Source organism: Dermochelys coriacea, chromosome 8, assembly GCF_009764565.3.
Source record: "Dermochelys coriacea isolate rDerCor1 chromosome 8, rDerCor1.pri.v4, whole genome shotgun sequence".
NCBI classification, from domain to species: Eukaryota; Metazoa; Chordata; order Testudines; family Dermochelyidae; genus Dermochelys; species Dermochelys coriacea.
The window spans coordinates 29,069,066-29,093,844 of NC_050075.1; the positions used below are offsets into that span (position 1 = coordinate 29,069,066).

At 42.6% G+C, this 24,779-nt stretch overlaps 1 protein-coding gene across 8 annotated transcripts in view; it reads left to right on the forward strand.

Annotated features, from left to right (window-relative positions):
- The window catches only part of TENM2 (teneurin transmembrane protein 2), a 963,219-nt gene that overhangs the window by 700,860 nt on the left and 237,580 nt on the right, over positions 1-24,779 (forward strand). For all 8 annotated transcript variants that reach the window (XM_038413789.2, XM_043490999.1, XM_043491001.1 and 5 more), the window contains one exon: positions 14,400-14,638. In XM_038413789.2, coding sequence (XP_038269717.1) covers positions 14,400-14,638 — 239 coding nt within the window. The remainder of the gene's footprint in view (positions 1-14,399; positions 14,639-24,779) is intronic.

The following is a 24,779-nucleotide window of genomic DNA, read 5'->3' on the forward strand; positions in this document are numbered from 1 at the left end:
ATTTCCCCATGTTTATTTCCCCCCCTCCTCCCCTCTGTTCCTCAGACGTTCTTGTCAACTGCTGGAAATGGCCCACCTTGATTAAGTATAATAGTTGGGACATAGGTTGGAGCTTGAATGTGGGAGGCAGTTCATGGAAAAATATGCATGGTAATTAGGCCCAATGGCCTGTGATAGGATGTTAGATGGGGTGGAATCTGAGTTACTACAGAGAATTCTTTCCTGGATAGCTGGCTGGTGAATCTTGCCCATATGCTCAGGGTTCAGCTGATCGCCATCTTTGGTGTCAGGAAGGAATTTTCCTCCAGGGCAGATTGGAAGAGGCCCTGAGGTTTTTTTTGCCTTCCTCTGTAGCCTGGGGCACATGTTACCTGCTGGAGGATTCTCTGCCCCTTGAAGTCTTTAAACCATGATTTGAGGACTTCAATAAGCTCAGACATAGGTGAGAAGTTTATTGCAGGAGTGGGTGGGTGAGATTCTGTGGCCTGCACTGTGCAGGAGGTCAGACTAGATGATCATAATGGTCCCTTCTGACCTTGATATCTATGAATCTATGAATCACTTCAAAAGGTTCTTCCCCCCCCCCCCCCCCCCGCTCTCCTGCTGGTAATAGCTCACCTTACCTGAGTATACAGTATGTATGGTAACACCCATTGTTTCATGTTCTCTGTGTATATAAATCTCCCCACTGTATTTTCCACTGCATTCTTCCGATGAAGTGAGCTGTAGCTCACGAAATCTTAAACTCAAATAAATTTGTTCATCTCTAAGGTGCCACAAGTATTCCTGTTCTGTTTCTAGTGCAAGTACACATGCACGTTACTAGCCAATTCATTGTGGTATGTTCACATCTGAAGTTATTCTCACTGATTATTTTTATTTTTAACAAGGGCCTGTGTATTAAAGCACTTTGTTGTATACTGTGTCAAGTCAGTGCCGTTGCTAATTTTACAAGCTCCAATATGTGGCAATTAATGCTTGTCTTTCTTAGGGTAGGATCAAACTATTGGTGTCTTTTTGACTAGATGAATACATGTCCAGCTGCAGACATAGCACTGGTACTCTGTGTAAGATTCAGGCTCACCTCTCTCTCCCTGCACCCAATGCAGTTGTTTTGCTTTAGAATGTGAACTTTGTTCTCTGAAAAAATGTTGCCACTCATTAAACAATATGATGATAATGCAGCCATTGTACTGTACTGATGTTTTCTTTTTCTCTACCTGCTTTAGTTACTTTTAACTGAAGCCTCCTGAACATAGCCCCTTTTATGTTCTGTGTAATGCTGTGACAGAATAAGATGCCCTAAAGGCTGGCACCTGCCTTTCAGTCTAACATACTACCTTCCTGTCAGGCAGCTTTCAATTACTGTGCTTCTGTGTGTCCAACTGTGTCTTTGTTAAGAGTTTCAAGATGGCAGTGACAAGCTATTCTGGTACTTAAGGCAACATGCATGACAGTCTGCCTTAACACTTGCATTTTTAAAAAGCTTTGCCTCAGGGGTCTAGGGAACCCAGCATTTAAGAAACCCTGAGCCTTTCAAGGACTGGTGTGCTGGTTTTAGGTAATGCTTCGTTGGAAACTTGGTTGCTGCTGAGAGGCTTCAGAATCTACTTGAATGGATATTAAGTGTCATAACAATATTTATGTGTTGATTCTAAATGATTGTTTCCTTGCCTAATGGCATTTTCTTGGCTACTAAATGTGCAGTTCCTTGCATATTAATTATGTGCTGCAGGCCAAGAAACATACTAAAATAGCATGTTCTAACAAGTTTTGTCCTGTTTGCGTCAGTGGCATGGCTTTATGTGTACAGAGGAGATAGTGCTCTGTATTGTGTGTTTACGCATATGGTGCCTGTTTGTGTAGGTATATAATAGGAATGACAGGTACTGCATGTTCAAACACAATATATGTAAAATACATATTATAGGTCTATACTGAGAGAGGGATTGCATTTACAATAGGACTAAAATCCCTTCATCTGATATTTTACTGATTGAATTATTCTCTTTGACAAACTAATTCTTCATAGGACAATTAACTTCTGTATGGAGGGATTTTAGTCCTTTTTTTAAATGCAAATGTCTCTCTCAGTATAGACCTATAGTATGTGTTTTATATAAATTGTGTTCTGCATGAAGTATCTATGTGTCACCAATATTTATATCTTTCTTATCTATATATAGATAAATAGATAGTAACATACTTGCTAACGTTTACTGAAGAAATATTTAAATATGCTTTAAAAAAAAATTCTCACATTTCTTTTTGTTCTCTAACTTACAACCACAGTCCCCACAAACTTCATGCATACTTATTCTGATAACATCCTGCACTGAGGCCACTTTTGACATTTCAAAGTGAAACGTGGTCAGTTATGTGATGTGATTGGTGGGGTGCGGGGCATCCTGCAGCTGTGCAAGGAACCTATGAAGGGTTCCCTGGTGCTTCTGTATGTCCCCCTCCAGCTCAGTTCTTCTCTGACTGGCAATAAATAGTGGTTTGTCAGAGCAGAATTCCTCTCCCCTCTACTTCTCTTCCCAAGGCCCCCCTCTGAACTGAAGTCCCCCTTTTTCCCCATCACCTTTTAGGTAGCTCAAATTCCCCTTCCCCCACCATACACTCATCATGGCTCCTCTCCCCCACCATACATTCATCATGGCTCCTTCCAGTTTCACACAAATCCCTATTCTCCCTTAAAGCCCTATGCTCACTTGAGGCTTCATCCAAACCTCCCCACAGTCCTGTTCCCCAGGTCCCCACCCAGAGACACCAGGCCCTTTCACATATAGCTACCATGCTCCCCACATCCTTGGCTCTAACTATACTTCCCTACTACATTCAAGTTTTAAAAGCTGAATGTGGTTGGGGAATAGAAGAGCATAGCAGGTACTGGAATATACCAAGAAGGTGCATGGGGATAATTCAGGCCATGTGTGGGCTCATTGAGAAGAATAAAGCCCTGCAGAGGTTAATGGAGAGGGAATGCTGCTGTGTAGGAGGGCAGTAGGAGGAGCAGGCTATGGGGAAGTGGCAAACATCACAGCTCTGCTGGGGCATATGGACAAAATCTTTACACTGAGTTAATCTGATACATAGTCAGTGAGATACAAATAAACATGGAACACTACAGTGTCATTTTTCAGAGCAGAATCACAGTTTCAGTGGATGCTTTTGGATTTGACAGATCCAGGTTGTAATCTGTTTTAAAAAAATCTTTTATAGGTTTGTTTGGTTGTGTTTGTAACTAGCTTCCCACAATAAGGAAGGGCTGCATTGTTGTTTTAAAGTGTTGAATGACTGGCGAGTGCAAAAATCAGAGTATTTGGTATCTTCTCCATCCTATTGCCCTGTCCATTATTCCTGTTTGTTGAATTCTTGCAAGCAATCTGCCTCTTACAAGGAGGCAGAGCAAGGAGGGCAGAGCAGATGAGAAGAGTTCAGTGACAATGCATTATGTGCTAGTGAACCAAGCCACAGTTGACTGTTTGTGATTGTAGGTTGACCAACTTTCCTAATTTACAGTGTATTTATTATAGTGATACAGTTAGCAGGAACATTGATCTGAGTTGAGATTTTATATTGCACCTGTGGAGGTGCTCTCAAAAGTAATAAATTATTTTAAAGTTATCATAATACATGTTTTCAAGATGATCAGAGCCAAAATTGATGGTACAGTGGGTACAGTCTTGGACACAAAATCCTGCTGTCAGTACACCAGTAGAAATCTGGAATAACTCAGTTGCCATCTGTTAAGTTACTTTGGATATACAACAGTATACATGAGAGCTGAATATGTCACTTGAGGATTATGAGTCTGATTATCTTCATACTGTTTTTACTCTGGTGTAATTACATTGATTTCAATTAATTTACCCTTACTTCAAATTTGTGTAAAAGAGATCAGATTCAGACCTGACATAACCCTGATTCTGCTTTCAGTTTATCCCATATAAATCCAGAGTAACTCCATTGAAATCAGTGGATTTTTTCCATATTTACACTGGGGGTGGTCCCTGGGAGGTTGTCAGAAAGAAGGTAGGGATTGTTTTCTGAAGATCCTTTTTCTTGATGAAAAGAGTAATTTAATATTTGTTTATTTGTTGTGTTTCTTGTCTATGTTTAAGTAGACGTCCTATGTATCTTTATCCATTACAAGTATCTCCACTTACAAAGCATTGTTGCATTGCTGCCAGCAGACACAGTGTTTCTACTCTGAGGATCATCTCTGCAAAAGAAAGTCTGGTGTGACTATCACTACCCACACATACACAGATTTGCATAATAAACTTGGTATCTGCTGCACCAGGATCTAAAATCCCTTCCTAAATCTGGATCTACTTCAGCGTAATCATAGATGTGCCCCTCACCTGCATTATGAATGCTAAACGTGGTATTTGCCGCATGTAACAGTCTAGCCCTGAAAAACACTGGAGACCACAGTCAATGGTCCAAGCTTTATTACAGCCTTTCTTATCAAGATGACATTTTTGCTTTGAAATATATGTATTTACGTACTTCATTAATGGAGTGGCCATTTCTGCCACCAAGCCTTTATTATAAACCAAGTTACTGAATAAACCAATCAGAACAAAGCATATTTTTTAAAAGATCCAATATCTAAACCAAAGAAGCTGACTGCTACACGCCATGAAGGCACCACCAGAATGGTAGATTTCCACAGGCATCAAAGATCCTCTGCTGTGTAAACTTGGCTGCCTAGTTCTGCCCCAGAACCTGACAACAAGAACATGCTGTCCAATCTTAACTAATAAATGGGAAGAGAGAGAAACAATCAGCCAGATCTCACACCAATGAAAATTTCAGAGATCACCACCACCAATTTGAAATGCATAAAGAAGATTTTTAAATGTTCTTTAATGAGACCCAGCATATCACAGTCCTCATTGCATCCTAGTTCTTCAGGTGACCATACCTATGTGTATTCCTCACTTGGGTACACAGGCATACCGAATCCAGAATTTTTTTGCAAGTTGTGTCCACTGGTCTGCACATGCACCATAGCTCTCTTCATGCATCAGACCAAGGGCATAAAGGGCATTCACAGTCTTTGTTTGCAAATTTGACCCTATCAGCTCAGGATTAAACAAAGACTGTGAATGGCTAGCCAACTACAAAAGCAGTTTCTCCTCCCTTGGTGTTCACACCTCAACTGCTAGAAGAGGGCCTCATCTTCCCTGATTGAACTAACCTCGTTATGATTGGTAGTTAGGTCTAGCCTGATTCTTGCTTGCATATTTATATCTGCCTCTGGAAATTTCCACTTCATGCATCTGACGAATGGGTATTCACCCACAAAAACTTATGCTCCAATACGTCTGTTACTCTATAAGGTGCCACAGGACTCTTTGTCGCTTTCACAGATCCAGACTAACACGGCTACCCCTCTGACGTTTGGTTTCCTTGGCTCCTTTCTACTGCATCATTTCTGTAAATATATTGTAAATGGTATAGTGTAGTTGTTTCCCCTTTGTCCCACCCCAGGGACTCCCCACCCCAGTCCAAGAATGCTGGGATTATGCCCATGGTTCCAGATTTCAAAAACTGTGTTTTCTACTCTTGCTCATTTTCTGAGAGTGATTAACATCAACATTGTCTCTGCTGCCTGAGTGAGGCTCACATCTCAGCCCAAGTGCAACATATGCCACTCCTTTCCCCCCAGAACTTGTGAGGATCAGGAACTGAGACTTAAGAAACATCGAATGGGGAAGGCAATGAGACCACAGTCAGATCCAGGCTGGGGCCTGCCCCGTACATCACAGGAGGCACCCCCTCCAAGCACGAGCTCAGGAATGGAGACTAAGACTTCTGAGCCTAAAGAGAAGGTTTCCCATGAGAATAAAGGGCACCTTCATAGGTGTAGGGACAAACAATCTTTGTTGAAGACTGCCCTGAAGAGAGAGGCCTCCTCCCCAAATCAAAGTTGGGAGAGGGTTCTCATGGGGGCACTAAAGACGTAGGTCTGAGTACATCTTCTTGGCAAGAGACAGTGATGTGCAAGGGTATAGATCCACCAGTTTTGGCACTGGTTCCAATGGCTAAGGCTAAGCATAAACAGCCTCTGGAGCTTTCTTCCACATCTAGAGCTGACATGGTGTCTATAACAACATGGCCCTGTTGGATCCAGCTTTTTCTGTGATTAGGGATGCTCTGGATCACACAGCTCCACCAATGGGTTCTCCCCACACTCCACGGTAGTCTGAGACCTATGTCTCTCTGGAGTACATTTTTGCTGTCCCAGTCCTCATTCACCCCTTCTGTCAGAACTGTCTCTATTCTGAAACATTGTTACTTCAGAGAAAGAGGCTATTCCAAGGATGCAGAGTTGTTCTCTCTTCCCATCTGCCAGCCTTGGTATGCAGCGATCAGTACCATCAGTTCCGCTGGTAGGCCAGGTACCACCCTTTTCTTCCAATGAGTCAAAAACTCCTCAGGAGTCTCAGTAGTACCAGGAAGAGGCAGTCCCAGACAGAAGCCCTAGAAGATCAGAATCTCTGCCTCTGACAAGACATGACTGGCTAAGCAAGAGGTGGTGCCCTATGCAATGGAATCCTCCTCTGCTGGTTGTTCCATCCCACTGGCACTACTGGGGGCCATGGGAGCCCTACCGTAGACAGCTGGAATCAGTACCAAGTTTCTGGATTTTAAGGGCAAGCTCCTGGAAGAGGATAGAGACCACTTCCAGGCCTTAATTCATGAGGGCAAATTGGTGGCCAGAACTTCCCTCCAGGCCACAGTGGATGCTGTGGATACTGTGTCCAGGGGAATGGCTACAACCACTGTTAGGAGGAGAGACTCATGGTTAAAATCCTCAGGTTTCCCTAGAAAGGTGCAGAGTTCCTTTGTATTTTGATGGAACTGTTGAGACCCATGTCCCTTTATTGATGTCACATCATTCGCCTCCTCAGATTATATTGGAAGCTACTTTACCCAATTTGCCTGCCACTGGAGAGACCTAACTACCAATATATTGAAGTTATTCACAGCAGGTAGCTGCGTTTCTGGCAACTCCCATCCACAAACCCCCCTTTCCAGTTCCTGTTCAGGGACCATTGTCACAAGGAGATTCTCTACCAGGAAGGTGGCCTTGCTTCTCCTCTGGGGAGCAATAGAAAGGTTTCCACTTCATCATCAAGGGAAAGGGTTCTATTCCCCTTACTACTTGATTCCCCAAAAGAGCAGGGGATGGAGGCCAATTCTTGACCTTTCATCAACTGAACATATTCATCCAAGAGCTAAACTCCTACATGCTCTCTTTGTCATCAATAATTCCCTCCTTAGAGGAGGGCACAGAGTTTATGGCTGTCAACATGAAAGATGCACCCTTTCTAATTGCCATTACATCACTCAGATGAGCTAGGGGTACTCCTAGAGGATACACCATATACTATCTTCCATAAATAAAAGATCTTGCTACACCCACACCCAAAAATCACCCCTAAAGTAGTTTGAGTTTCATATGAGTCAAGCCACTCACTTGCTGGTATATTTTCCTAAACCATATACCTTGGATGAAGCTGTATTCTCTGAACATCTAAAGGGCACTGGCCTTTTATCTGCCAAGAACAAAAGACATTAGAAAGATGCCTAATCTATTTGTTTCCATAGCAGAGAGATCAAGGGGTCAAGTTATATCTGCACAGAAACTTTCAAAATAGATCTCTGTTTGTATTATCCTTTGTTATCAACTAGCTCACATTCTGTCCTCCCATCCACCAGAGGGGGTGAGGGCTTATTCCACCAGAGTACAAGCAGCCCCTGCTGCATATTTGAGAGATGGGCCTCTACTAGAGATAAGTAAAGCAGCTATCTGGAGCTCCTTGTACACCATCACAATGCATTACATTTGGTCCAGTCTTCTACAGCAGTATCACAGTGAGCTACTACTTCTGCGACATAGTATATAAATATTTGCACCCACCTTCTGTTTGACCATGGCTTGTTAATCTCCCACATGTGGAATACACATAAGAACCATCACTCGAAGAAGAAATGGAGGTTACTTAGCTGTAACTAGAAGTTCTTCAACAAGTGTGGTCCCTATCTTCATTCCACTACCCATCCTCCATCTCCTGTGCTTCGAATCCTATTCAATTCATGGTAAGAGGAGGAACTGGAGAGACATCGGCCTGTACAGCCCCTATGCCCTTGGGTGGGAGCAGGAGGAGATCTACTGCACATGTGTGGGCCACTGCTTGCTAGAATTTCTGGATTTGGGTGTATGGTGTGCATGCGTACCAGCATGTGGAATACAGATAGGAACCTCTTATCTCGAAGAACTTCCTGTTACAGATAACAGAGTACTTGTGGCACCTTAGAGACTAACAAATTTATTAGAGCATAAGCTTTCGTGAGCTACAGCTCACTTCATCGAATGCATCCGATGAAGTGAGCTGTAGCTCACGAAAGCTTATGCTCTAATAAATTTGTTAGTCTCTAAGGTGCCACAAGTACTCCTTTTCTTGTTACAGATAAGTAACCTCCATTTATATACTATGCTACTTTTTCTCTGGGCCTCAGTGTCATTTTCTAATGGGGCATCCCCTGTTCAATACTGTCACTCTGCCTGTGGTACTGTGCACTGTCAGCAGACATTGTTTGGAGAAAGAGAATTGATACATTTTAATGCTCATGAATTTGAGGGGCAGATAGCATTGTTTAAGGAGGCAACAGTACTAACCTAAATATTGTGATAGACCCAGGCCAGTTGGGTACAGCAGAGTAGCAGAAGGCAGATACACTGGCCACTGGATTAACAGTTTTCTGATCCCTGACTGACCAGGGCAGGGGCTGCTCCAGGCTAATGAGAACACTTGACTCCAATTAACCTACAAAGAGTCAGGTGAGGCCATGAAGCTAATGTGACCACCTGACTCTAATTAAGGCCCTTCTGATAATATAAAAGGGCTCACTCCAGTCAGGCAGAGAGGAGCCAGAGGAGAGGAAGTGCGGCTGAAGGGCTGGTTAATGAAGATACCCTCAAGTCATTGGTAAGGGAGCCCTAAGGTAAGGGTGAAGAAGGGAGAAGCAGGAGAGCTGTGGGGAAGTGGCCAGGGAAATGTAGCAACTCTGACAGTGAAAGGTTGGCTGCCAACAGCTGCTACCATTAGGGTCCCTGGGCTGGAACCCGGAGTAGAGGGCAGGCCTGGGTTCCTTCCAACCCACCACAACAGAAACACCTCCTGGGAGGGGAAAACAGGCCCCTGTCAAGACAGGAGACTAAACTGCTTTGGCATGAGGCCATAAGAGCAACAGAGACTGTGGGAATTCTCTCACCAACCTCCATTGCTGGCTTATGATGAAAAGGGCTCAGTAGACTGTATCCCTGGCCATAGAGAGAGAGAAGGGCTAAGTGGAAGGTTGCAGTGAGCCTCCGAAGCTAGCATAAACCACCTGGAAGCGTGGGACCCCCGAGGACAAGGTCGGAGCTCTGCCACAAAATATACACAGTATAGAGATTTACTTTCTTTACTTTACCCATAACTTTCCCTACACACTTCAATTTATGAATTGCAGTATCCTTGCTTTTCTACTTTTGGCCTGTTCCAGAGCAGAGAATGCCAACTATGCAGAATCGCATAATAGTTTTGTGATATGGATAAAAATCTATTATAGACTGGTCTGACACTGTCAAACTAAATTCACTTGTTTCCCAAACATAATTTTAGTTCTGTTCTTTATCCTTGGAAGGTAAATTAAATCTACTGTGCCACTTAACCTGATGTGTATTGTTTTCATAGAGGAATTCTTGTCTTGATGCTAAGATCTGTGATGCTAATTAGGGTGGAAAATGTGCTCTTCTCTGTAGCACCAGTCAGCTGCAGAGAACACTTAGGACAACTGATTATTGATTTATCTATTTAATTACAATTTACACTTAAAAATGTGGACTCTGTTTAAAGTTAATTGGATGGGCAGTTAAAGAGGTGACTTCCTTTTCATTGTATGTTGTAGGCCAGTGTTTCCCAAATTTGGGACACCGCTTGTTCAGGGAAAGCCCCTGGCAGATTCCGCCAATCGTGGCTCCCACTGGCTGTGGTTCGCTGCTCCAGGCCAATGGGGGCTGCGGGAAGCGGCGGCCAGTATGTCCCTCAGACCGTGCCACTTCCCACAGCCCACATTGGCTGGGCAGAGAGAACCACAGCCAGTAGGAGCCGCGATCGGCCGAACCTGCAGATGCGGCAGGTAAACAAACCGGCCGGGCCCGCCAGGGGCTTTCCCTGCACAAGCAGTGTCCCAAGTTTGGGAAACACTGTTGTAGGCAGTCATGGTGCAAGGTCTCTCCAATCTTACCATGAATACACTAGTTAATACTGAGAAATAATTGTGGCCTGCACTGATCCTTGGTCCACAGACAACTGTTTGTGCTGGAGCATGTCAAATCCCACCCAGAGATTTTCTGACTATATAGATCACCGGTATTTAGGGACTGACCTGGGAAAGTCAATTAATTTCTTTTAAAAGCTCAACCTGGGCTCAAATTGAAGCTCTAAGTGTGAAAGGCCATTATATTAACCATTAAGTTCTCCCTTTTCCAATTTTCTTGTGCAGCTCTGTGAATGCTCCTCTTCCTTGACTTGCTTTACCTCTGCTATTCTAGTCTTCATCTTTTTCTGAACAGAGTGCCAATTATGTAGAATAGCCTGGTGGTTATTTAACATATCTCTAGTTAAATGTTTTATTATAACTTTGAAAACCTAATTACCGAAGTTTTATGTGGTACTGTACCGTTTACTGGCTGCCACTTTATAAAAAGTACTCCTTTAAAGACAATAAACGCTAAGCTTTCAAGGGACATAGACAGGACCTGTAAAATGTGACAAAATCCAAAGGTTTATTTTTTTTTCAAAAGTATCTTGTCTATTTTTACCTCACCTATAGGAATACATTTGGGAATAGCACAGTTCCATGCATTCATCTAAATCTCTTGCTTGCCTTGCATAAAGTTTCATTCTGCAGATGTAGTATTAAAAATCTATTAGGGATTAATAGCCTTGGTGGGGGGGTGGCGGCACTTTCCACTGAAACTATTCAGTATGTTTATTCATTTTCCACTTCACTGTGGCCAGAGTTTCCTATACCTAACTTCACTTGAACAATGCATTATATTCAGACTTTTTTTTTTATACTATAGCTTGCCCTGTTAGCTGAACAGCACTTAGATATCCTGGGTTAAAAACCTTGACATTTCAGATCAAGGCAGCACAAGGACTGCACTTTTGTGCCTCTTGACACTGCTGAGATTTGCTCCAAGGGATTAAAAAAAAGAAGCTAACAGGAAAAACTGTTTATTAAGCCCCTTAGGCTTGAAACTGGAAAGGGGTGCTGGTATAATGAGGATTTGCGGGAGTTTGGGATGAGGCTAATGAAAGCGCTTATGAGTGATCAACCTGTCACTCAAACAAGAAAATAGAAATCTCAAGAGCAGTGGTATAACTCAGCCAGTCCTATTTCATGCCCCCACCACCACCAATTTTCATTTTAATTAATGAAAGTTGGACTTGTTATGACAGTAAAAAGCATCTGAAACCATTCCCTGTTATTTCTTACAACCTTCTAAGTGGAATATAGTCTGAAAGATTTGTTTTTAATTTGAAAGGGTAGGTCACGTTGGGGTTGAAACCTTTTAATCGGAGCTTCTGCCATGAGCACATTTTCATAGTCTACTTATAAAAATGTGGAAAACAAGGGTTTGTAATGTTTCTAACATTTAACCAATCTCATCCCTGCAATATTAGCTACAAGCAGTAAAGAATGGCAATGTCCTTTGGCAGGAAGATTAATTGGAGAACACTCTCCATTAAATAATTGGTTGGAAAGATGCTGTTCCTTTAGTTATTGTTTTGCAAACAGCCCAGGATAGGGACGTATTTTTATTTTTTTAAGTGAAAATGTCTCATATTCTATGGTTTCAAAACCAACTGCAGATTATGTAGTTTTTTCTGTGGAGCTTTTCAATTATTTTTATTGTATAAATAAATACTAATACTGATGTGAGTGGATGCACCTCTTTCTGAAATTGACAGATATTGTGTCCACTTCCATCAGGGCTGTATTTTGGATTTAATGTTCAGATGCTAGATGATCCTTTGTGTTCTTTAAAAACTAAGCAGTGAACAAGAATAACTGATTCAATGTTCATCAGACTGTATAAGCAAGGCATATTTTCAGGGACCATCTTAAAATTCCAATCCGTATTCTTAAATTGAGACTGTCAAAGTTGGCAAAGCCACAGCACAGTCTGCCTTTTATTTTCTTTATGATTATTTGCAAAGTCCAGGCACATCATTACTATATTGGGTTTAATTTAGAAACAAATGCTTCAGTGTCCTCTAAAAAATCATGTAATGATAAATGAGTGTGCCTGTGAGTAATGATGGGGAAAATATACTTGGGAAACAGATTTTGGTTTCAGACTTCCAAATCATTGTTATAATAAATGGTGACTAAATACTGATTTTAAAGCTTAAAATAAGTGATTTGATAGTGACCTATTTGTTTGTTTCAGACCATTAGCATTAGTCTCACATTCTCACATCTGAAATAAGATCTAATGTTAGTAAAGACTCTGGGCCCAATTTTACAAATTGCTCAGCACCCTCAACACATTTTGATTGGAAGAGGCACTCAGGACCTTGCAGAATTCATGCCAGTTATTTTCTTTCTCTTTCCTTGGTTGTTGTAACTCTGGCAGGTGTCTCTCATACAGATTTAGAATGTTTTTTAAGCTCTACTCTGCTACCAGTCATTGCCAAGACCATTACTAAGACTAGCACAGTGTTGAATTCAGAATATTAGTTGGACTATAGGTTCCACAGGAAAGCCATCTAGGCCTGCAAGAGAAGAAAGGATGTTTACTTGGAAAGATAGGGATTTAGTTAAACTAATAAACACACAGGTATTGTAGGTTTTGGATCTAGTTGCGTGCCTTAATCAAACTCAAGCTAAGAGGAATGTATAGTGATATCACTTCCAGGTCTCAGAATTATAACTAAACAGATGCCACAGTTTGACAGTGCATCTCAGGTGATACCAGAAGGCACTTAATTGGTCAGGCTGGGGTCTAAACTAACACCATGTCAGGTTGCAGCTAAACCCACATTGAATTAAGAGATCATCCTTGCAAAAGTGGAGCTATCTTTTATTTATCTTATACTTTAAAGTATAACCTTCTGTGGTATTAAGAAGTTGGTAACTATCCCAGATTTTCAGATGTCATTAATTTTTTTCATATAAAATTCTCCCTTTCCCTTGCAGTTGTTGGGATTTGTTGTGGCAGACAGGGATAGTACAAGTAAAAATAACTGCTTTTAAATTTAGAAATGTTACTATACCATGACAGTTCAATGGCTTATGTGAAATGAGTTGGTGAACTCATTCCAGGTTATAGTGGATAGATTCCCAGACCTAGAAGCACCCCCACATATGCAACTAATTAGAACCTATATTGGCACACAAAGCCGGGAGTCCAAGGACTGAAAAGTTTCAGAGTAGCAGCCGTGTTAGTCTGTATACGCAAAAAGAAAAGGAGTACTTGTGGCACCTTAGAGACTAACAAATTTATATGAGCATAAGCTTTCGTGAGCTACAGATCACTTCATCGGACGCATTCAGTGGAAAATTTTCCACTGAATGCGTCCGATGAAGTGAGCTGTAGCTCACGAAAGCTTATGCTCATATAAATTTGTTAGTCTCTAAGGTGCCACAAGTACTCCTTTTCTTTTTTCAAGGACTGAAAGGAGCTTGAACTATCCTCTGACCCCCTAGGGGTAGTCTCCTCATGATCAAGTTTTCAAGGCACAGTGGTAGGACAGTTTGTGATAGGGTTGCCCAATTGTTGCCGATGCACTACCTGTTACATAAATAACTGAATGTTACTACCAGGCTGGCCTGTTTCATTAACATAATAATTGGGTTGTTTTATTTTTAAATTAAAAATAGAGGGGAGAGGAAGAATTAAAAATAGCTGTGTTTTTATTCCTCATTTTCTCTGTAGGAGTCACTGATTATTTGCATCTGGTCATTATTTTTATATAAAGTGGAAGAATTGTAGATGATATTCTTAGTGTTTATTTATCATTGACTTTATTCATGCCAAAAGTGTGCTAGGCACATTACAAACAGTGAGAACACAGGGGACTTGATTCTATTTTGTCATCCAGTGTAAACCAGCAGTAGCATCACTGAAGTCAGTGGAGTTACGACAGCCTGGAGGTACTGTTGCAAGGAGTGACTTGCAGGAAAAGATGATGGCAGAATTGTGAATCAGGTCAGAGAGGAGATTCCAGACATCATGAAAGAAGGCGCAGAGAGGAGATACTCTTCTCTTAACTACAGTATTGCACCTTTTTACCTGTGTCTCTTTTCTTGCATTTCAGGCATTTCTTGTTTAAGACATCATCTGGAACCACCCCTCTGTTCAGTAGTTCTTCCCCTGGATACCCTTTGACCTCAGGAACAGTTTACACACCACCTCCCAGACTGTTGCCTCGAAATACTTTCTCCAGAAATGCGTTCAAGCTGAAAAAGCCCTCCAAATATTGTAGCTGGAAATGTGCTGCTTTATCAGCTATTGCTGCTGCAGTTCTGCTTGCCATCCTGCTGGCCTACTTCATAGGTAAGTGCATCTCTCATTGTATCCCACACAAGCTAGTAAGAAGTTCTGTTTCCTTTTGTCGAATCATGTTTCATTTTAATGAGCCGAGTCCCTGGGATTTCTGATGCCAAGGCACCTCCTGGGCTGCACCTCAGCACTTAACCAGGCTCCGCAGTTTTTGGGTGTTTCAGGATCAAGAGGCTCAGCCCTCAGGCCGAGCGCCAGGGTGCCCATTGTAGGGTTTGTACGTCCCCATCACAGTTGTCACGTCAAGTCAAAACTCAACACCTGTAAGGCTGTTTTAATCCCTTCACAAATTTGTTTGCTTATAAAAGATCAAAATGCTTTTTTAAAATGTTTTCCAAAATTTAGAAATATATCATCATCTTAGAGCTCTGGTCAGCTGTCAGACATCAGGGGGCTGTGGACATCAAGACATTATTGCAGTGATGCTACATTCTGATTTAAAGTATTTTGTGTATGGTGCTACCTTATCAGGCAGGTATGCACATTTTGCCATTCCTCCAAATCAGGCTGACGCTTTTGTGATGTGCTATCAACTGACTGGAGCATATTCTGAGAGAACTGTGTTTATATACATTCATGGGTGCTTCTCAGACACAACCAGCATACATAAAACTTCTTTTTCACTTTTACTTTTCTCTCATTATGTCATGATCTGTATTGCTGACCACCCTATATTATGTCCCTTCATGCAATCTTAACCAGTTCTTCGAATACATTCCTTGAGCTTTGGGGGCTCTCCTGTTTTTACTTTTAATTAGTTTGTCCCCAATGCAGTTGTCTGCAGTTGTCATCTTGTGTGTTTTTTAAAGAAGAAAAGTGCCTACAAATATTAGTATCACTAAGACAATTTCATAACTTACTGGGCTTTCTAATCCCCCCACAGCAATGCAATCATTTTTATGGCAATCTGCACAAACTCTATAGCTTCCTTTGACTATACGGCAACATTCTATCAGTTTAGTCTAAAAGGAAGATCATCTTCCATAGAAGAAAGCACTCGTCAGGCAAGTTGCACATGGTTATGCAGTTTCTGTCTTCCTTGGTATGTTTCTGCAGTAGTCATAAGAACATAAGTGATCTCTCTCCTGCCATCCATCTCCACCCTCTGACAAACAGAGGGTAGGGACACCATTCCTTACCCGTCCTGGCTAATAGCCATGGACTTAACCTCCATGAATTTATCCAGTTCTCTTTTAAACCCTGTTATAGTCCTAAGCCTTCACAACCTCCTCAGGCAAGGAGTTCCACAGGTTGACTGTGCACTGAGTGAAGAAGAACTTCCTTTTATTTATTTAAACCTGCTGCCCATTAATTTCATTTGGTGGCCCCTAGTTCTTATATTATGGGAACAAGTAAATAACTTTTCCTTATTCACTTTCTCCACACCACTCATGATTTTATATACTTCTATCATATCCCCCCTTAGTCTCCTCTTTTCCAAGCTGAAAAGTCCTAGCCTCTTTAATCTCTCCTCATATGGGACCCATTTCAAACCCCTAATCATTTTAGTTGCCCTTTTCTGGCCCTTTTCTAATGCCAGTATATCTTTTTTGAGATGAGGGGACCACATCTATATGCAGTATTCAAGATGCGGGCGTACCATGGATTTATATAAGGGCAATAAGATATTCTCTGTCTTATTTGCTATCCCTTTTTAAATGATTCCTAACATCCCATTTGCTTTTTTGACTGCCACTGCACACTGCGTGGACATTTTCAGAGAACTGTCCATGATGACTCTGAGAGCTTTCTGCTGATTAGTTGTAGCTAAATTAGCCCCCATCATATTATATGTATAATTGGGGTTATTTTTTCCAATGTGCATTACTTTACATTTATCCACATTACATTTCATTTGTTGCCCAATCACTGAGTTTTGTGAGGTCTTTTTGAAGTTCTTCACAGTCTGCTTTGGTCTTAACTATCTTGAGCAGCTTAGTATCATCTGCAAACTTTGCCACCTCACTGTTCACCCCTTTCTCCAGGTCATTTATGAATAAGTTGAATAGGATTGGTCCTAGGACTTACCCTTGGGGATCACCACTAGTTACCCCTCTCCATTCTGAAAATTTGCCATTTTGTTCCTTACCTTTTGTTCTCTGTCTTTTAACCAGTTCTCAATCACAGAATCACAGGACATCAGAGTTGGACGGGACCTCAGGAGATCATCTAGTCCAACCCCCTGCTCAAAGCAGGACCAATCCCAATTTTTTGCCCCAATCAACTAAACGGCCCCCTCAAGGATTGAACTCACAATCCTGGGTTTAGCAGGCCAATGCTCAAACCACTGAGCTATCCCACCCCCCATATCCATGAAAGAATTTTCCCTCTCATACCATGACAACTTAATTTACGTAAGAGCCTTTGGTGAGGGACCTTGTCAAAGGCTTTCTGGAAATCTAAGTACACTATGGCCACTGGATCCCCCTTCTCCACATGTTTGTTGACCCCCTCAAAGAACTCTAATAGATTAATAAGACACGATCTCCCTTTACAGAAACCAGGTTGACTTTTGCTCAACAATTTATGTTCTTCTATGTGTCTGACAATTTTATTCTTTACTATTGTTTCAACTAATTTGCTTGGTACTGACATTAGACTTACTGGTCTGTAATTGCCAGGATCACCTCTAGAGCCCTTCTTAAACATTGGTGTTAAATTAGCTATCTTCCAGTCATAGGGTACAGTAGTTGAGTTAAAGGACAGGTTACAAACCATAGCTAATAGTTCCGCAATTTCACATTTGAGTTCTTTCAGAACTCTTGGGTGAATGCCATCTGGTCCCGGTGACTTGTTATTGTTAAGTTTCTCAATTAATTCCAAAACCTCGTCTAGTGACACTTCAATCTGTGACAATTCCTCAGATTTGTCACCTACAAAAGACAGCTCAGGTTTGGGAATCTTCCTAACATCCTCAGCCGTGAAGACTGAAGAAAAGAATTCATTTAGTTTCTCTGCGATGACATTATCATCTTTAAGTGCTCCTTTTGTATCTCGATCGTCCAGGGGCCCCAGTGGTTGTTCAGCAGGCTTCCTGCTTCTGAAGTACTTAAAAAACATTTTATTATTACTTTTTGAATTTTTGGCTAGCTATTCTTCAAACTCCTTTTTGGCTTTTCTTATTACATTTTTTTTTACATTTAATTTGGCAGTGTTTATGCTCCTTTCTATTTACCTCACTAGGATTTGACTTCCACTTTTTAAAGGATGCCTTTTTATCTCTCACTGCTTCTTTTACATGGTTGTTAAGCTACAGTGGCTCTTTTTAGTTCTTTTACTGTGTTTTTTAATTTGGGGTATACATTTAAGTTGAGCCTCAATTATGGTGTCTTTGAAAAGTGTCCATGCAGCTTGCAGGGATTTCACGCTAGTCACTGTACCTTTTAATTTCTGTTTAACTAACCTCCTCATTTTTGCATAGTTCCCCTTTCTGAAATTAAATGCCAAAGTGCTGGGCTGTTGAGGTGTTCTTCCCACCACAGGAATGTTAAATGTTATATTATGGTCACTATTTCTGAAGTTTCTTATCCTGGCTGCTGTTGCGGGGAGGGTATGGCAACCCACAGATCATTCACCTGATCTGGTATGGCAGAGTCCCTTTGTATGAGTAAAAAACTTTCATTTATTTTATGCAGCCTAATAGGTAGTACAGGGATAATTATGTATCTCCTGTAATAAACCTCAAATTAGCAACAGGCTAAGCTTGTTATATAAAGAAATTTTTTTGGAAACCATGTTATTTATTGAACTTGGCAGTTAAGATGTAATAGCTGTCTGTATGAGCAATTATACAAATGAGAAACTATATACTGCAAGTTCAATATTTTAATCGCGGATGTAACTTGGAAATGATGGATGATTAAATATATTTATCTTTGGTATTTAGGCTGCTGTAAGATAAAACAAAAAGCTTCACTGGATGGTTTATTACTTTGTAATCTGTCATTTCTTATTATTTATGAACTTATATTAGGCAATCCATTGACCCTTGAGAATTGAGGAATGGTTTATAACTTCACATGAATAAAGCTAATGGTCAGTTTGCAGAGAAGTGTTGGCGGTTGCTTAACCATTATCCTGACTGGAGAATGATGAACACAATGAAGTTGTCCAGTAAGCAGAAGGAGAAGCAGGTGTTTAAATAGGAATATTGGTGGAAAGGGGAAACAATTAAGAACCACTTTTGTGTCATGTCCTGGTGGACTGAAGGAGGAGTATTTTAAAGAGCAAATAACCAAAGACATAAAAATAGATAACAAGGAATCTTTCAGAAGCAGGAATCCTAAGTGAAAGTTTGGTGAGTACACTAGACCAGTGTTTCCCAAACTTGGGACGCCACTTGTTCAGGGAAAGCCCCTGGCGGGCCGGGCTGATTTGTTTACCTGCTGCATCCGCAGGTTCAGCCGATCTCAGTTCCCACTAGCCGTGGTTCGCCGCTGCAGGCCAATGGGGGCTGCGGGAAGCGGCAGCCGGTATGTCCCTCGATGGGAGCCACGATCAGCCGAACCTGCAGATTCGGCAGGTAAACAAACTGGCCCGGTCCACCAGGGGCTTTCCCTGAACAAGCGGCATCCCAAGCTTGGGAAACACTGCACTAGACTAAGGGCTTGACTACACTAGCACTGAAGTCGATGTAACTTGCATCACTCAGAGGTGTGAAAAAGCCAAACCCCGAGCAATGCAAGTTTCATCTGTCTATGCTCTGTCTACACCAGTTCTATGTCGGCGGGAGATGCACTCCTGCTAAGGGGCGGCGAGTTATATACACTCATGGTTCCTGGGCTCCAACAATATTCAGGGCCTGGGGGCCTGGCTCCACCAATGTTTGGGGCCGGGTCTCTCCCCCAGCCCCGCCTGCCGCTCCCCTCCGCACCTCCCCCGGCCCCCACTTGCTGCCCTTGCTCACCTACCCCGGCCCCGCCCCGGAACCTGCAGCTCATGCTGACTCTGCTCTGCCGGCTCCCTGCATCAACTGCTGCCACAGGATCCTAGTGCCCCCCATTCACTAATGGCAGCGCAGGCTGCCCTTCCACCCTAGGCCCGAGCCTCTCCAAGGCCCCAAAACCCTCAGCCACAGCTCAGACAGAGCCCTCATCGCCCCACACCCTAATCCTCTGTCCCAGCCCTGCGCCCCTCCCACGCCCCAAACCCCTGATCCCCAGCCAGAGCCCTCATCCCTCCACAACCTAATCCTCTGCCCCAGCCCTGAGCCCCTTCCCACACCCCAAACCTCTCATCCTCAGCCCCACAGCCCTCACTCCTGCACCCCCTCCTATCCCCAAACTCCCTCCCAGAGCCTACACTGCTCATCCCCTCATCCCCTGTACACCCCCACCCCCAGACCAAAGCTGCACCCAAACTCCGTCCCAGAGCCTGCACCCCTCACCCCCTCTTGCACTCCCACCCCTTGCCCCAGCCCAGAATCTGCACCCAAATTCTGTCCAAGAGCCTGCACCCCTCATCCCCTCCTACACCCCCTGCCCCAGCCCAGAGCCTTCACCCAGCACCCAAACTCCATCCCAGAGCCTGTATCCCAGACCCTCTCCCTCACCCAAATTCCCTCCCAGAGCCTGCACCCTGCACCCCTCCTGCACCCTAATCCCCAGCCCAGGGCCTGCACCCCAGACCTCCTCCCCCGACCCAAACTCCCTCCCAGAGCCTTAGGCAAGTGGGGGGCGGAGTTTGGGGGGGCGGGTTCTGGGCACCACCAAAATTTCTACAAACCTGCCCCCGCTGCTCCTGCTGACTTAGCTTCCATCTCTCGCTGAGGTGGATGTAGTGTGGTAGCGTAGACTTCCCCTTAGAGAGTAAATGCAACTCTTAAGGATGAGAAGGAATTGTAGAGAAGCCAATTTTTTTTTCTATCAGCTTTCTCTGGAAGGGAAGTTGGGAAGATACCAACCTCAGACCTTGTCTCTTCGCATAAAAAAGGTGGCACTGTCAGAATTAAGATGTAAAAAGGAAAGGTGTTGGAATAAGCTAAAGAACAAGTCACCAGAATTAGATGGTATACAGCCAAAATTTCTGAAGGAATGAAGTATCTGAGATGCTCATACAAACATGCAATACTGCAAGATTCAGTACTAGGACTGTTGTTTCTTTTAATATATTAACTAATGATCTAGAAAAGGAAATTAATAGAGTCGAGTCAAAATTTGCATATGACACAAAGCTATGTAAGTTTGTCAAGACTAGATAAGCCTGTGAAGGACTGAGATACTTATCAAAGCTGGGTGAATGGACATTGTAGTGATAAATGAAATGTAGAGTTGATGCACACAAAGTAAAGCACATGCGAAGGAATAACTTGAACTACTCAGACATTTTATGGGTTCTAAATTAACTGTGTCCTTTTAGGAAAAAGGCCTGGGCATCCTTGTGGGTAGCTAAATGAAAACCTCTGATATATAGCAGCAAATAGATGGAGTTCACAGACAGATTATAACAATTATTAATGCCGTGTGAGGGAAGATTGAAAAGATTGACACTGTTTAGTTTAGAGAGGAAACAAATAAGAGGGGCTGTGATAGAAGTATACAAATAATTAGTATAGAGGAGTAAATTAGGCACTCCTGTTTGCTTTTTCTTACAAAACAGGAACAAAGGGGAATTGAATGAAATCAAAAGGCAACACATTAAAAGCTGTGAAAAATAAATATATTTTACACAATGCCCAATGAACCTTTGGAATTCATTGCCACAATAGATCGTTAAGGCCAGCTCAAGAGTTTAGTAGGATTCATAAAAGAATTAGATATTTATATGTATCATGAGAATATCCACAGATTAGCCAGGATTTAAAAAAAAGACCCTTTTCAGAAGGGATATAAACACTGATGCTTCAGGGCATTAGCCAGCTGTTAACTGACAGGCTAGGAGAAAATGTCCTTTATCAGCAGGTTATTCTACATTATGGGCTTTCCTGCACCTTCCTCTGAAGTTTCTTATCTTGGCTGCTGTCGGAGGGAGGGTATTAGCCTGACAATGTCCCTGTGTCTGAGTAAAAAACTTTCTCGTATTTTATGCATACTTATGCTTGTTTTGTGTACACATACAAAAGTGTCTGTATGAACATGTTTTTCTAGAAGAACTTGGCATATGTGCTTAAAAATTTGGATTTGTACCTTAATTTTCATTTTCCCTGGAGCAATTTCAGCCTGAACCCCCCCCCCCCAAACATTTCATGGTGGTGAAAATAGAAGTAAGGCAAACAATTTCCTTTCTGTTGTTTAGGGAAAAGGCTGGGGAGAACAGAATAGCTGATAAAAATCATAAAACTGATTTTTTGAAAAGTTTATCCAGTTATTTTTGTTTTGTCACTCATTTAATCTACGCTCTTACACTTCCTTCATCATGACATACAATAAACTTGCATCAGCGGCAGTTTTGCACATGCACCAAGAGAACAAATGCCTCTAATTAAATCCAGGATTGCTGTCTTGCTGAATTTTTTTTAGTGGGCTTGAACTTGTATGTCATTAAATTCATATTGCAACTTTGTGGTTTCAACATGTTTTGATAAATATCAGCATGTTGTGGTGCTCTCTAGACAAATGCTGATATCTCACCAACCCCAAAAGTTATTCTGAGCCCTGCTGCCCTGGAAGTGAGGTTCATGGGATGCAGGATCACCACATTCAAATTGGGACATCCTGAAAATATTGGCCTGGGTGGCAAGAACCCAGTTACATCATAAGCAAAATGACAGGTTTCAGAGTAGCAGCTGTGTTAGTCTATATCCGCAAAAAGAAAAGGAGGACTTGTGGCACCTTAGAGACTAACAAATTTATTTGAGCATAAGCTTTCAGGAGCTACAGCTCACTTCATCGGATGCATTCAGTGGAAAATACAGTGGGGAGATTTATATAAACAGAGAACATGAAACAATGGGTGTTACCGTACACACTGTAAGGAGAGTGATCAGGTAAGGTGAGCTATTATCAGCAGGAGAGCGGGGGTGGAAAAAGCCATCCACTGTGTAATGACCCATCCACTCCCAGTCTTTATTCAAGCCTAAGTTACACAAAGTAAAACTATTTCCCCATGTTTATTCCCCCACCCCCACTGTTCCTCAGACGTTCTTGTCAACTGCTGGAAATGTCCCACTTCGATTATCACTACAAAAGGTTCCCCCCACCCCGCTCTCCTGCTGGTAATAGCTCACCTTAAGTGATCACTCTCATTACAGTGTGTATGGTAACACCCATTGTTTCATGTTCTCTGTGTATATACAGTCGAGTTGCCAATTGGATGGGGCTCCGCTTCAATGCAAAGAAGTGCGCAACTCTCCACATCGATGGCAGCAAAAGGGACTCGGTGCAGACGACAGAGTTCCAGATCCAGGGCGATCCTGTCGTCCCCCTGGCAGAGGGGCAGGCATATCACCACCTCAGCACGCCGACGGGTTTTCGTGTCCGGCAGACACCGAAGGACACCATCCAGGAGATCTTGCAGGATGCCGCCAAGATAGACGCCTCCCTGGTAGCACCATGGCAGAAGATAAAAGCCCTTAACACCTTCCTGATCCCCCGCATCTCGTTCGTCCCAAAGGGATCCGCCTTGGCAAAGGTACCCCTCAACAAGGCAGACAAGATCGTCCGGCAGCTGATGAAGAAGTGGCTGTTCCTTCCCCAGAGAGCCAGCAACGAGCTGGTCTACATCACCCACAGGCATGGCGGTGCCAGTGTCCCCCGCATGGGCGACCTGTGTGACATCGCGGTGATCACCCACGCCTTCTGCCTGCTGACGTGTCCCGACTCCATGATAAGGAATATCGCAGCAAACGCCCTACATGACGCAACAAAGAAGCGGATCGGCAGAGCCCCCTCAAACCAAGACACCGCCACCTTCCTGAGTGGTTCCCTGGATGGCGAATTCAGACGGGATGGGCACGACATCGTTTCACTGTGGTCTGCGCTCGCAATGCCACACGTCGCCTGGGGAAACACATCGGCTGTCGCTGGGAGTGGTGCGAGGAGCGCCAGAAGCTAGGAGTCCTGGTGCTGCAGATCAGGTCCAACGACAACACCATCATCACCCCGAGCACCAGGGGCATGCTGGAGAGGACCCTGAAGGCAGCCATCCACTCACTGTACATGGAAACCCTGAAGCATAAACCGGACCAGGGTAAAGCCTTCGAACTGACCAGCAAGTTGGAAGCTAGCAACCACTTCCTCGCTGGGGGCGGCTTCACCTGTTTCCACTGCTTCTAGTGATGTTATTATAAAATAAATAATAGAAAGTCACCTTGTCTTTTTTTTTTTTAAACAAAACAGTAATTCCTGCCAAATATAAAATATTATGTTTTAAGTAAGCCTCTAAACTGCTCTGACTTCTGCCAATCTGACTTTGAGCTTGAAGTATTATTTTCTATGGAAACTAAAAGCTTACAATGTGTTTAAAGTTGCTCCACTTGAAAATTGATATGTTGAGACTTATACTGATGAATCTAAGAGTGCTGCTGCAATTTTGTCTACTCTCGTCATGCGAAACAGAGCAGGACTTGGGAAAAGAAAATGACAGAAATGATGAGAATAGTACACTTATATAGCATCATTAGTGTGTACACAGCATAGGAAAAATATTAGCTCTCATTCACTCTTCAGTGTTACTGGACTATAAAGGCAGATAGGATTTAAGGTAAACTTCTGTTCCCTGTGTAGGCTTCAAATATTGTATTCACCTTTGTTTTATGTGAAGGGAAACCTGTTATTTGAGGAACAGACCTGCCAAAGGCTCTGGCTTGTTAATTAAGCAAATATAAGATTCTTCTTCCCCCAGCATATATTTAAACTCATACTTCAAAATAAATAAAATCAGGGTGCTGCAGCACGCAGATAGGCTGTGAACGTTCTTAATATTAGAGATAGAATAGCTTTTTTTGTGCAATAGGTAATGTCAGTTTTATCCCTTTCCTTATATGCAAAGGCATTCCTTTTTATGAAGGTCAAAGAATCAACTTCGGTAGTTTAGATCAAAGACCCTAGACATAAAGGTCTTAAGACCTCCTGAGCTTTTATCTTTACTTTCAATGCCTTATTTATCATCTATGTGCATAAACCAAAGTTGTACAGAGATATTAATGCATTGGATGCCAATATCAAGCTGGATTATCATCTTGGCATCAGTTAGTAAA